The 11,419-nt window shown below is 55.9% G+C and overlaps 1 protein-coding gene across 1 annotated transcript; it reads right to left on the bottom strand.

The window, feature by feature from the left end:
* Positions 1–5,942: 5,942 nt before the first annotated feature.
* FOXE1 (forkhead box E1) lies at positions 5,943–6,812 on the bottom strand (the record flags this gene model as incomplete). Its single annotated transcript, XM_082336631.1, has 1 exon — positions 5,943–6,812. One exon carries the CDS (start codon positions 6,810–6,812, stop codon positions 5,943–5,945), a length of 870 nt encoding a protein of 289 aa, XP_082192757.1.
* Positions 6,813–11,419: the final 4,607 nt, after the last annotated feature.

The following is an 11,419-nucleotide window of genomic DNA, read 5'->3' as shown; positions in this document are numbered from 1 at the left end:
TCTTTGGGTAGTTCACATCCAGACAACAGCTCTGCAAATGCCTAATTGGCTAGCAAATCTGAGCTTCCTGGTGTCAAATAAAGTAGGGATAGCAGTGGGCTCAGTGAGCTCCTCTGAGCCAGCCCACAGCTACCATTCCTGCTTACTCCATGACCACTTTCAGCCAGACATCTGGCCCCGAACATGCAACAACCCTACGGACTTCCAATCAGCAGAAGAGGCTAGGATACAGCCTCCTTTTCCTCTTGGCCCGAGGAGCGTGGCGAGGGTACTTCATGCTCACTACATTACCTGTCTCTATACGCCCTAGGGACCACCAGCTGCACTCTGCATTTGCATACCGATGGAGGTGGTGAGAGTTCAGAGTCTGGCAGCCCTGAGCTGGGGCTCCCCGCCGAGACCTCCGTTCCCTCCCTCTCAGTCTGCCTGCACAAGGAGGGGTTGGGGTGATTGCTCCAGATCCAAAAAGTAGCTCCCAGAAATAACCCCAGCTTCCAGGTATAGCTGATGCCACCATCTCCCACCTTGACTTCTTGGCCTCGGACAGGGAGAAGACATAAATTCGAACAGGAGGAGTGAGTTGAGAAATCTGCTGCCTAGATGGTTTCTCCTATGAATCAGGGCTCCAGGCCTACACCAAGACAAGTGTGTGGAGCAATTCCTTATGCTGACCTGGGCCACTGTATCCCCGTACACCAGACTCTGCACAGTCACTCCTGCAATGAGCATCAGCCTTCTGGTGCTCTCATCAGTTCACACCCAGGCACTGCACAAGTGGGATATCTCTCTGATCACTAATGACAGCATCGCAGTTCTAGGTAACGGATGCGGCTAAAGCCCATCTCCAGCTGCGCAGACTGACCTCTCCTGGCCAAGTGGCAGCTGCCTCCCCTGCCTCCTCTTTCTCATAAATTTGATGCACTCCATGGCCTCTTCCAAAGGCAGATAAATCATACCTGGGAGTCCCAGAGCTATTGAAGTAGACCTTCCTACCTGCTCTTTGGTAGTTTAGCAGATTAAACTACCTGTTCCCATCTCATTCCTAGCCCTCCAGGCAGCTTGGGCTGTTGACAGGGCACCAGCTGCAGAGCTCACTTTCCCTCAAAACCCCTCAGGAAGCTGGTCACCACCCTCTCAGCAGGAGAAGGGGCAACATCTGCCATTGCCTTAGCAATGTGCAAGCCAGATCGTCGCCCTGAGGCATGGAGTTACCCAAGTTGCCCCTGAAGGCCTGTTACACCCCCTGTTAGCTATGGTTGTTGCATGATGGATTGTACCCACAGATATTGCTGTTGCACAAGGTGAACACGGTGTCAGCCCGCGGCTGTAGGAACTCAATCTCGGCAGCCAAAAAACCTCACTGGCCTGGGGTGAGAGGCAAGACCAAGCATTTCTGGTGCTGCTGCCACAGGACAGGCAACATAACGCTGTCTCCAGAAGTAAAACCTTCTCCAGCTGGCCCAGCTCCACGCTGGAGCAATCAGAGTAATTAATGCCAAGCACGATTCCTCTGCCCATCTCTTGGGTGGTAGCCTCGGCTTCCTCACCTGCCCCTTTTTAGCAGAGGCACCTGGCTGGGCTGGAGCTTCACACATTGATGTCTGGGGCACGCTTATGGCCTGACAGGAGACCTTGAAAGCAGACTGGTGACTTGGGGGGTTGCAGAAGTTTGATAAGCCACCTCTGGCCTGGCCCTGCCCCCCCCCCCCCCCCCCCGATGTCTTCAGCAATCCCAGCAGACCAAAAAAAGCCAAGGTAAGACAGCAAAATGCAGCAGGAGCAGCACGTGGCACGCATCTTGCTCTGTATCATTGCTCTCCTGGTCTCAGGAGTGCAGGGAAGGCTTGAAAAACTCAGAGAGACAGTTCATTACAAACAACAGGACAGAGATTTATTTCCATTACAAGTGAAGTAGAAGAGTAAATACAAAAAATCTCCAATACATAATAAAATGTTCTCCTAGGCTATAACAGTCCACCTGGATTCCACAATTCACAAGCACAGGGCCTGACCGTACCAGAACTCAGGCAGAACAGGAACCGAGAGGCTCTGTCCTTTGAGGAGTGAGCACTTCCATGGCCCTTCTCTCTTCTCATCAGTGCTTACACTTAGCATTTCCTACAGGGTTATAACCCAAACCTACTGGACACATCTCCCAGAAATCAAAAGACCAGTTTGAAACTTAGACTAACTTTTCTAAAAGGAAGGCCCTCAGATATTTACAATAAAGCTTCCATAAAGCAAAATTTTCCTTATTCTGGATGGTGCCTGAGAATTACAAGCAAAGCGCCAGCCAAAAATACATTGAGATCCAAATGTTTAACATATCCCCATGGCACAAGCATACATTGAGATCCAATTGTCTAACATATCCCCATGGCATATCCCCATATCCTCACAGACAGGCCGAACCCCACGGCTCCCCAAGGATGCGACAATCCTATCTTCCTCTGTCAGTGGTCACACAGTCGCATAAGACACATAGCCACGTGCACAAGCGCAGTGTCAGCACATCCTGCTGCCACAAGGTAAAGCCTGGGCAGATCTGTAATGTTCAGCCCACCCTTTGCATCTGAGCCTGCACGACAGCTTGGAGAGGTTGCAATAGCAACAAAACCACATCAGTGCTGGTCAGAAGAGATCTCTGGAGTCTCCAGGCCTGCTGCAAGCAGGGGGCTGGAGTACTGCCACCACTAGCACAGGGAAGGTATAGCTTCATCTAGCTTCGTCTCGAAAACCCCAGAGGACAGGGATCCCACACAGATGCAGAGTCCCTTGAAGGGTCCATGTGGCTCTTCACTGAGCACAGAGCTCCTGCCCAGGGTTTCCAGTTTCTTGTGGCTGAAGTTTAAGCAGTTTGTGGCCATGTGTCTCAGGTCCTTGATGCAACAGTCTCATCACTGTACCTGCTGCAGAAAGTACACTTTCTAGGTTATGTCTGGTTTCCCTAACTTGTAGGTATAAAAGATCTGGACACAAATAAGAACAAGCATCTAGACCTCATCTGCAAACAATACAAAATTGAACCTACCCAATTGGTGCCTTCTGAGTCATCAAGATCTATCATGCACATCCTCCAGACACTGAGTTTTGCTCCCTAAACTTGCTACAGATGCTAACTGCCGTCAGGAGCAGCTTACACAAGACCTGTATCATTACTGGTGACCTTTTTTTTTTTTTAGACTGAACCTTAGACTAGCACCGGGGCTAGAGCTTGAAGTAACGGGGAACAAGGGCCAGAAGACCTCTAGGCTCAGGAAAATGATGTGGTCCACTTTGGTTACTGCTCCTGCAGGAAGGAAGGAAGGCATTAAGAGGCAGGACAAATCCTCTCCCAGCTACCCCCAAACCAGAAAGAGGTCAGCATGACTTGCTAGCAAAGGGACGCAGTCAGTCCTCGCAGCCGATGAAAGCAGAGAGCCAGCAGGCAGCTGCCAAAAAACTAAGAGCTGGCACAACCAGATTTACGGCTTCTCTTCCAGCTGGTGAAGGGAGAAGTTGGGAGAGGAGCTAGCACGGCTGCTGAGAAGACCTGTGCCAGGCTGAGGCAGCCAAGCTGCAGAGGCAGGACTCCGCTCTCTCCAGGATGGAAGCAGCTTTTGGACGCGCCATGAAGAGGAAGGACATTGAAAGAGACAACGTAACTCTTCAGGAGGGAAAGCAAGGAAGGGAAAAATCTGATTCACCTCACCACACCAAAGATATGAATGAGGCCTACACTCACTGCCTGTGTGCCCCAGATGATAGCAACACAACCTCTCCGGCTCCGTGTACAGGCAGCAGAGTTACCTGCAGTACCACAAAAAGGTCCAGATGGACAAGGGGCAGCAGGACCAGGCCAGCCCCAGCCTCCCAGCCCATGAGGTGGCTCACCCACCACATGCCATCCTGACCGCTCCGAGAGAGGGATGGGTGCCTTGAATCCAACACTCATCTCCTACCTCAGAGCCCCACGGGAGGCAGCCATACAGCTTCTCCTGCCACCTACTGCCGATGGCTTGAGCCTCCTCCACCCCAAACTGTGCTGTGGGGACACCCAGCTACCTTCCTGCTCCACTCCATTTCCTCCCTCTCATGTCCTACTCGGACATACCTGGACCTCAGCACCCAGAGAAGGCAAGGAACCTGCCTCTACACAAATTTCATCATGCTGAGGACCTCATCTGGAAAATCCTCCAGGGAGCAGAAGGTACAGGTGTCTTCATTAGATCAGAGCTCTTTGCAGCAGTACATAGCAGCAGGACAAGAGACAGTAGACATGAAATGAGACTAGAGAGGTGCTGAATGCATACAAGAGAAACTTCTCCCGCATGAGGACAGTCAAGTTGCCCAAAGAGTCTGTGTTGCCTTCATCTTTGGGGGTTGTCAGGAGTCAACTAGATAGCCCCGAGCAACCTGGTCTGACTCCAAGCTGACCCTGCTTTGAGCACAAGGTCGGAAAAGAAAGTTCCCAAGGTCTCTTCCAGCCTGAGTTATAGTATGATCTGCACCCTCTTGTGGTGAGTGAGACCCTGGTGTATGTGCACCCTCTCTGCTTTTCCAAAGCTCCTGCCGAGGCTCTGGCTGCACTTTCCACTTGCCTCCTCCCCATTCAAGGCCCCACCAGGCTGCAGTACCCCTCACCAACCTCCTCCTGGCCCTGGTCACACAGGCTCCCATCTCCACAGGAAAAAGGAGCTGGATAAGGAGATCTGGACGGTAGCAGGGCTACGTCTGCTCACAGCCCCAGGCAGAGCCCTGGGCACCCACCACCTCTCTGAGCCCCTTCCAGGGGTGGTGGGAGGGATTTGCTTGAGTTTCTCCATGGATCTGTTTCCAAGCCTTTGCCTCTCACAGCCATTCCTATCCGTTGTCCCCTCTCCACATTTTCCTCTAGCCTTTTTTCTGTCCTAGAAACACTGGAGAGGGCAGCAAAGATGAAAAGGCACCATGTCCTGCCTCTCTCACTTGTTTCAGGAAGGAAAATTTTTCCCCATAAGATGCTGATTTCTCTAGGCTACAGACAGAGCTGTGCTGGCCTCAGAATCAAAACAATTTAGGATGTAAGGACCTCCATAGACCTCTGGACCAGGTTTCCACTCAAAGCAGGTCCAAATTCAACGTTGGATCCAACTCCAAAGCCAGATCAGGTCCCTCGGGCTCTGTCCAATCAAGCTGGAAAGACCTCCAAGGGCAGAGATCCCGCACCCTCTCTGCGTCCCTTTTCCATGGGCTGAGCATGCTCATGGTAAAAGTTTTTGTATTTCCAGTCCCACCATTCTGCCACACCTCCAGCACAGAGCACGACCTCTGGAGGGATCTGACTTGCTGCATTTGGCGGCAGCCCCAGCATCCAAACATTCCCCAGCCTTGACCACGTTGTTGGTGCGAAGCCGGGCACTAACGCGATAGCCCTGCACAACACGAGGGACGTGCTACCACGTTAGTGCCACGCATCCACTTTTACAGCTTTGGCTGCACAAGGCTGGGGAATGCTTCCTCCTGCCTCCCTCCTCCCCCACCCTAGGAGACGTGTTGTTCTGTAAATAAAATCATCAACAGTGGAGAGATTTTTAAAAGTGAGATCTTCCCGGATAGACCAGGGGTCCCAGCTGGGTGTGCTAAGAGGGTGGGAGCCTGGCAGGAAGCTTTGAGCACCTGTCCCGGGAAAGGCGGTAGAAGAGGAAAGGGCTGTTTGCCCCATGCAGGCACTTGGGAGCCCCTAGGGCTTCTCTGGCGAGAGCGGAGGAGGCTGGGCAGGGCCCCCCAGGCACCCACGGCAGGCGGCGGGGCTCCTCGCTGCAGGGCCCGGGCAGGTGGCAGGCTGCGGAGGTGCAGCCCGAGGTCCTCCAGCATCGTCCCGGGCAGCCCCGGGTCCAGCGGCGCCGGCCGAGCCCTGCAGCCCGCCCCTCTCCCGGGCTCCGGTCCGCGCCGTCGGGCTGCCCGGCCACTCTCGGGCCGGGTCAGAGCGCCGGGACGAACCTGTCGGGGCCGCCGGGGTAGGCTCCGTGCCGCGGTCCGGGCTCGGCGACCCCCAGCTGCCCTCCGGCCCCGTAGCCGTGGGGCAGCGGCGGGTAGGGAGCGGGGGAGCGGCGGCCGTAGAGCCCGGCGGGGGCGGGCGGCGAGGCGGGCAGCACGATGCGCCCCGACGGCGCGTACAGCGGCCCGGGGCCGGCCGGCGCGTAGGGCCCGGGGTCGGTGGGCAGCGGGGCGTAGGCGTGGGGCAGGGCGGCGGCGGCGCAGCCCTGCGGGGGGTAGGCGGCGGCGGCGAAGGCGCAGGAGGCGGCGGCGGGGGCCGGGGGCAGGTCGGCGGCGGGCGGCGGGAAGAGGCGGCAGGGCGCGGCGGGGCGCTCGGCGAGGAAGGCCGGGTAGGTGGAGAGGTCGCTGCGCTTGAAGCGTTTCCTGCGGCGGAGGAAGGAGCCGCTCTCGAACATGTCGCGGGCGTGGGGGTCCAGCGTCCAGTAATTGCCCTTGCCGGGGCGGCCGGGCTCCCGCGGCACCTTGACGAAGCAGTCGTTGAGGGTGAGGTTGTGGCGGATGCTGTTCTGCCACTTGCGGGGGCTGTCGCGGTAGAAGGGGAAGCGCTCGGTGATGAAGCGGTAGATGCCGCCCAGCGTCAGCCGCCGCTCGGGCGCCTGCCCGATGGCCATGGCGATGAGGGCGATGTAGCTGTAGGGCGGCTTGCCCCGCTCCGCCGGGCGCTTGCGCCGCCGCCGCCCGCCCCGCGCCCCTGCCGCCGCCGCCGCCGCCTCCTCCCCCGGCGGCGCCGGGTCCGCCTTCAGCGGCGGGGGCGGCGGCGGGGGGCCCGGCGGCAGCCGGCTCTCGGCGGTCATAGGGCCGTCGGGGCGGCCCCGAGCCGGGCCGGGCCGAGCCGAGCCGAGCCGAGGAGGCGCAGCCCGGCGCCGCCGCGGCTTTTATGCTGCGGTGTCCGGCGGCTCCGCGCCCGGGCGGCCGGCACTCCCCCTGCAACGCCCCGCAGCCCGGGAGGCGCGGGCAGGGCCGGGCGTGCCGCCGCCGCCGCCGCGGGCAGGGGCAGGGGCAGCGGCAGGGGCAGGGGCAGGGGCAGCGCCCGTACCCCCCTCCTCCCGCCCCGCTCCCGTGGTTCGCGTCCCCAGCGCCGTCGGGGCGCCGCGGTCCCGCCGCCGTCGGGCGGTGAGGCGAGGTGAGGGGCCCCCGCTGTCGGAGGGGGTGCTGCCGGTCCGCGGCACAGGGTAGCCGGCTCCGGGCAGTGTCGCCCGTGGGAGCCCCCGCGCTCCTTCGCGGTAGTGAAGCGGTAGAAACGAATTAAACGTGCAAAATACCCGGTGACAGATCTACATGGGGAGAGAGAGCAAGTGTGGGCTTAGGCAGCGCAGAGCTGCTCAGACTGGGGTCCTCACCCCCGGTCCCCAACAGCCATTCAGCACAGAGCTGGGCTCCCGTGCCCCTGGTTTACCCCTGATCTGACCTGCTTGTCCCTGATCCTTGTGCCACAGGACCTCCAGGTACATGATCCTTCCAGCCCGGAGGGATGCCAGGCTCTCCACCAGCTGCTGCTGGGACGTACTTACCTGCCAGCTCCCTCCTGCCTGCCCGAATACCTGGGGCTGAGGGTCGGTCCCCAGGACTGTGGACCAGAACAAGTTCCATCAGTGCACCCAGCTGGCGAGGAACGCTTGCCCAGGACTCGTACCCCTGCGGCACCCGCCCGCAGGGCTGGGGACAGCACAGCCTCCTCGCCTGCTGGCACGGTGATCCTCAGGAGCCAGAGGATAAAGGGGATGGCAGGAGGTCCTAGAGGTGGGATGGAAAGGGTCAGTGTGTGCGCAGGGATGCGTGTGCACGGGAGGGTGAGCAGGCACAGGTACGTGGGTGTGCAAGGGTACTGGTGTGGGGTTGAGGATGTGCATGAGAGTTTGTGGGTGTGCATTGACATGCAAGTGTGCATACAAACACATGTCAGCGTGCACAGTTGTATGGCTGGACTCAAGGCATGAGTGTCCACAGGAATGGATGTGGGCAGATGTGTGTGCAGAGGAATGGGTGTGCAGAGAGGTGGATGTGTGTAGGTGTGCAGGGGCTGTGCATGGCTGTACAGCTGATGCTGCCCATGTCTTGGTGCCTCCTGCCAGTTCTCCCAAAACTCACGTCACCAGTACGCCACTGAATCTATCTCTGTGGAAAAAGCTTTCCCAAAGCCCTCTTGGCCATTGCACAAATGGTGTTTAAGGGAGCAAGGGGAGGTGGGAGATGTTCATCCTAGTGAAGCAGGGCTTCCTTGGAGCTTTCCAACAACGTTGTTTCTCTGGAGAAAAATCATTGTGCATGAGGATCCATTTGCATGCAGCAAACAAACCCCAGCCCTGGTTTCTAGCTAAATAAGGGGACCCCAGCATCTTTGGCCACCTGCTTGTTTGTGCAGCTTCCCAGAGATCTGGGAGGCAGCAGAATAAACTGAAGCTAGCAGAATAAACCATGAAGTGGCACTCTCTGAGGAGCCGTGTGTGCGGTCCCAGTAGCTGGATGCAGACATGTGGCAGTATTTCACATTGCATGCTGCAGAGTTTGTGCCGAAAGAAAAACCAGCCTTCCGTACTCATGTTCTTGAAGTACACAAAACACTAGGGTGGAATTATCCTGGAGGAACCAAGAAACTGGCTCCTTCAGCATGAAAGGAGAGCGGCGAAGCTGCCTCTCCTGCAGTGCTCTGCCCTCTGGCTCATGGGAAGCTATAACTGGGAATGAATTTTCCTATCAGATTTTCCAAAAGGCAGTGCGGTAGTTCAGTCACCTCTGGGGCTGTGTCTGTCTGCGCCATGCCAATTCCATGCCTCCAGAGGGCAAAGTCAGATCATGCTTCACTTTGCACTTGTAGCGGATGGGGAATGGAAGAGGTGTGCGCCGAGGTGAGATGGCGTGTGAACAGCTGCTTTTGCCCTCCCTGCTGGTGATGAAAATCTTTTTCCAAGAAAGCAGTTCCCTTGGCAGAGCCCAGCATGTAAACAGAGTGAACTGGATACCCAAACAGCATGTGCTGGCTCTTGTCCCTTCTCCCTTCCTCATCATGCAGGTTAAGCTGTAATGCTTAACATTGTGAAGAGGGAGTTGTTTAACGTGGTGGCCTGGAGACTATCCTCAATCTGATGTTATCATCAGCCTATTTAAAAACATTTTCAGCTCTCCACTCAGGGAGCAGCAGTACGTCCCGTTTTAGGCATTGGTGTCTCTTTTGAGTACCGGTTCCCATGGGGAGGGAACTATGGGGAACATGAAACTCAGACTCACCCAGGTGGGTCTTGGACCGCAGATCTCCTCCACCTATAAAGCAAAGTGGTGCCTGTTGCTGGAGCAGAAGAGTTGGTGATTTTCATGTTTGTGAACATTTTGTTTTCTCTTTCGATTCAGCTACACTGGAGGAGGGACAAAAGTGAGTGAAATGGAAAATGCCATGCATTGATTAAACATTTGGAGTTCATAATGCAATAGAAAAAGTATGATATCTACAGGAGTCTTAGCTATACAAAAGCTATAGCCTGGACTTTCTTTTGGTCCCTGGAACAAACTGTAGAGTCAGCATTTTTTCTGTCTAAATTTCCCAGCTCAGATCCTGCCTACACTGAGCTCTCTAGCCTTCAACTGAGCAAAGTGCTCACTGATTTTTGAGACTAGGCACTGCAGAGTGCACCCTGCACAAGGGCACTGTGCCTTGGCCTCTCAAGGCTGGAGTTTGTTAGTACCAGTAGGTGCCAGAGAATTGCCTCAGCCAAAATCCCATGGAAAAAATCCAGTCCTTTAGGCTTCATTCCCCACTCAGTTGCTCCTGTATTACAAACCACGCCATTGAGACCCATCAAGGGTAAACTACTGGGAAGCCCTGCTCTCCATTAGCCCTGTGACCTGAGTGGCTTCTCCCACCTCAACCAAACCAGAGCGAAGTGGGCATTAAAGGTGTGGACAGCCCACTCATAGTTTTGGTTCCACCCTCAGAATACCTCTCCTCTTTGAAGGAAGGAAATGTTTTGTTTTGCCTCTGTGTCCCAGGAACAGCAGAGCTGTATTTAGTGTGCCCCAAGTCAAGGCTTCAGCAGAGCCAAAATCCCAGATCAGATTGGCTGAATGCAAGTGAAGTGAGATCCACAGACCCTACAGCACAGCCTGCACCCCAACCCCAGCTGCCTCTGCGATGGGACGGCAAGTTTGGGTTTTTTACTGGCTCTGTGTTTGGTACAAGGACTTTGCTGCTGGAAGTGTGGAGAGCATCGCAGCCAGACGCTTCGTGACACTTTGTGACAAAGGAGCCCTACCTGCAGCTCATGATCAAGATCTGAGAGGGGACCACAGCCTGAGTCTCTTGGAACAAGACAGGTGATGGGGACATCCTTCATTCACGTTCAGAGCATGTGTCCACAAAGAAGTGTCCAAAGTCACCGAGCTTAAGACATCTTGCACCTGACTGGAGTTAGTGGGAGACAAAAGCAGAGAGGTGATGGTACGGATTTTGGAAACACTTTATATCCAGAGCGTGGCATGGGGACCAAGGTGAAACCTCTGAGGGAGAACTGATGTGCAGCTGCCACACGGAGTCCAGCACATGGCAGAAGATGGGCTGGAAAACAACAGACTAGTGGGATGTGTCCATTACATATTTGCCTCAGATGTTCACATGCCTTGTCTTGTGGGAGCGAGATTTCACTCTGCATCAGTGGCCTGGTTGTTTATCATCTGTCCTGTTGTTCAAAATTAATGCTGCTTCTCATCCCCTGGTTGAGTTTTCTACAGCAACTTGGGGCTACAGGGGAGAAAGAATTGCTTGCTGAGAGCATCATGTGGATGTAGCCAGGTTCATGAAGGAGGCTTGAGTTAGCTGTTGTAGTCATTCTTCTGTAGAAAAAAAAAAATAACCCATAGTGGTTTTAAAGCAGGCCATGTCTCAGGGCTGTGGGAGAGAAAATTTGACTGGGGCAAGAGGCATGAGGAACCTCAGTCTCCATCCAGCATGGTTCCACCCAGGCTGCTCTGGAGGGCAGCAAGAGAGGCCGCCCAGTGTGCTTGTCTGACAGCCCAGCAGCTCCCCTAACTCATGGAGGGTGAGCAGGATCTGCAGAGGGTGTGCTGTGACAGCTCAAGGTGCACGTGGGCAAGGCAGGGCAGGCTCTCTCAGAGCAGGGCATCACCTCTGCCTGCTCCCGTGGGACCCCCTTGCCCCACTGGGGGGAATTCGGTGGTGAGCGCAGTGGTTTTCTGTGCAGGGGAATTGGCACACAGCATGGGTGATGTGCAGGGTTGGTGCTGTAGGGTGATGATAGCGCTGAACTAGAAGGGAGTGGCTGGCAGGAGAAGAGGCAGAGCCTCAACCTAGAGGGACCACCAGAAATGGGAGCACGGGACCACTGGGAAGCTCACAAAGCCCAGCAAAGGAACCGTGCCGGTGGTGCACTAGGGCAGGATAGCCCCGTGCATC

The sequence above is a fragment of the Platalea leucorodia genome, assembly GCF_965183815.1.
Source record: "Platalea leucorodia genome assembly, chromosome: Z".
NCBI lineage: Eukaryota > Metazoa > Chordata > Aves > Pelecaniformes > Threskiornithidae > Platalea > Platalea leucorodia.
Note: the sequence above shows the minus strand (reverse complement) of the source record. Positions and strands in the feature narration are given on the sequence as shown.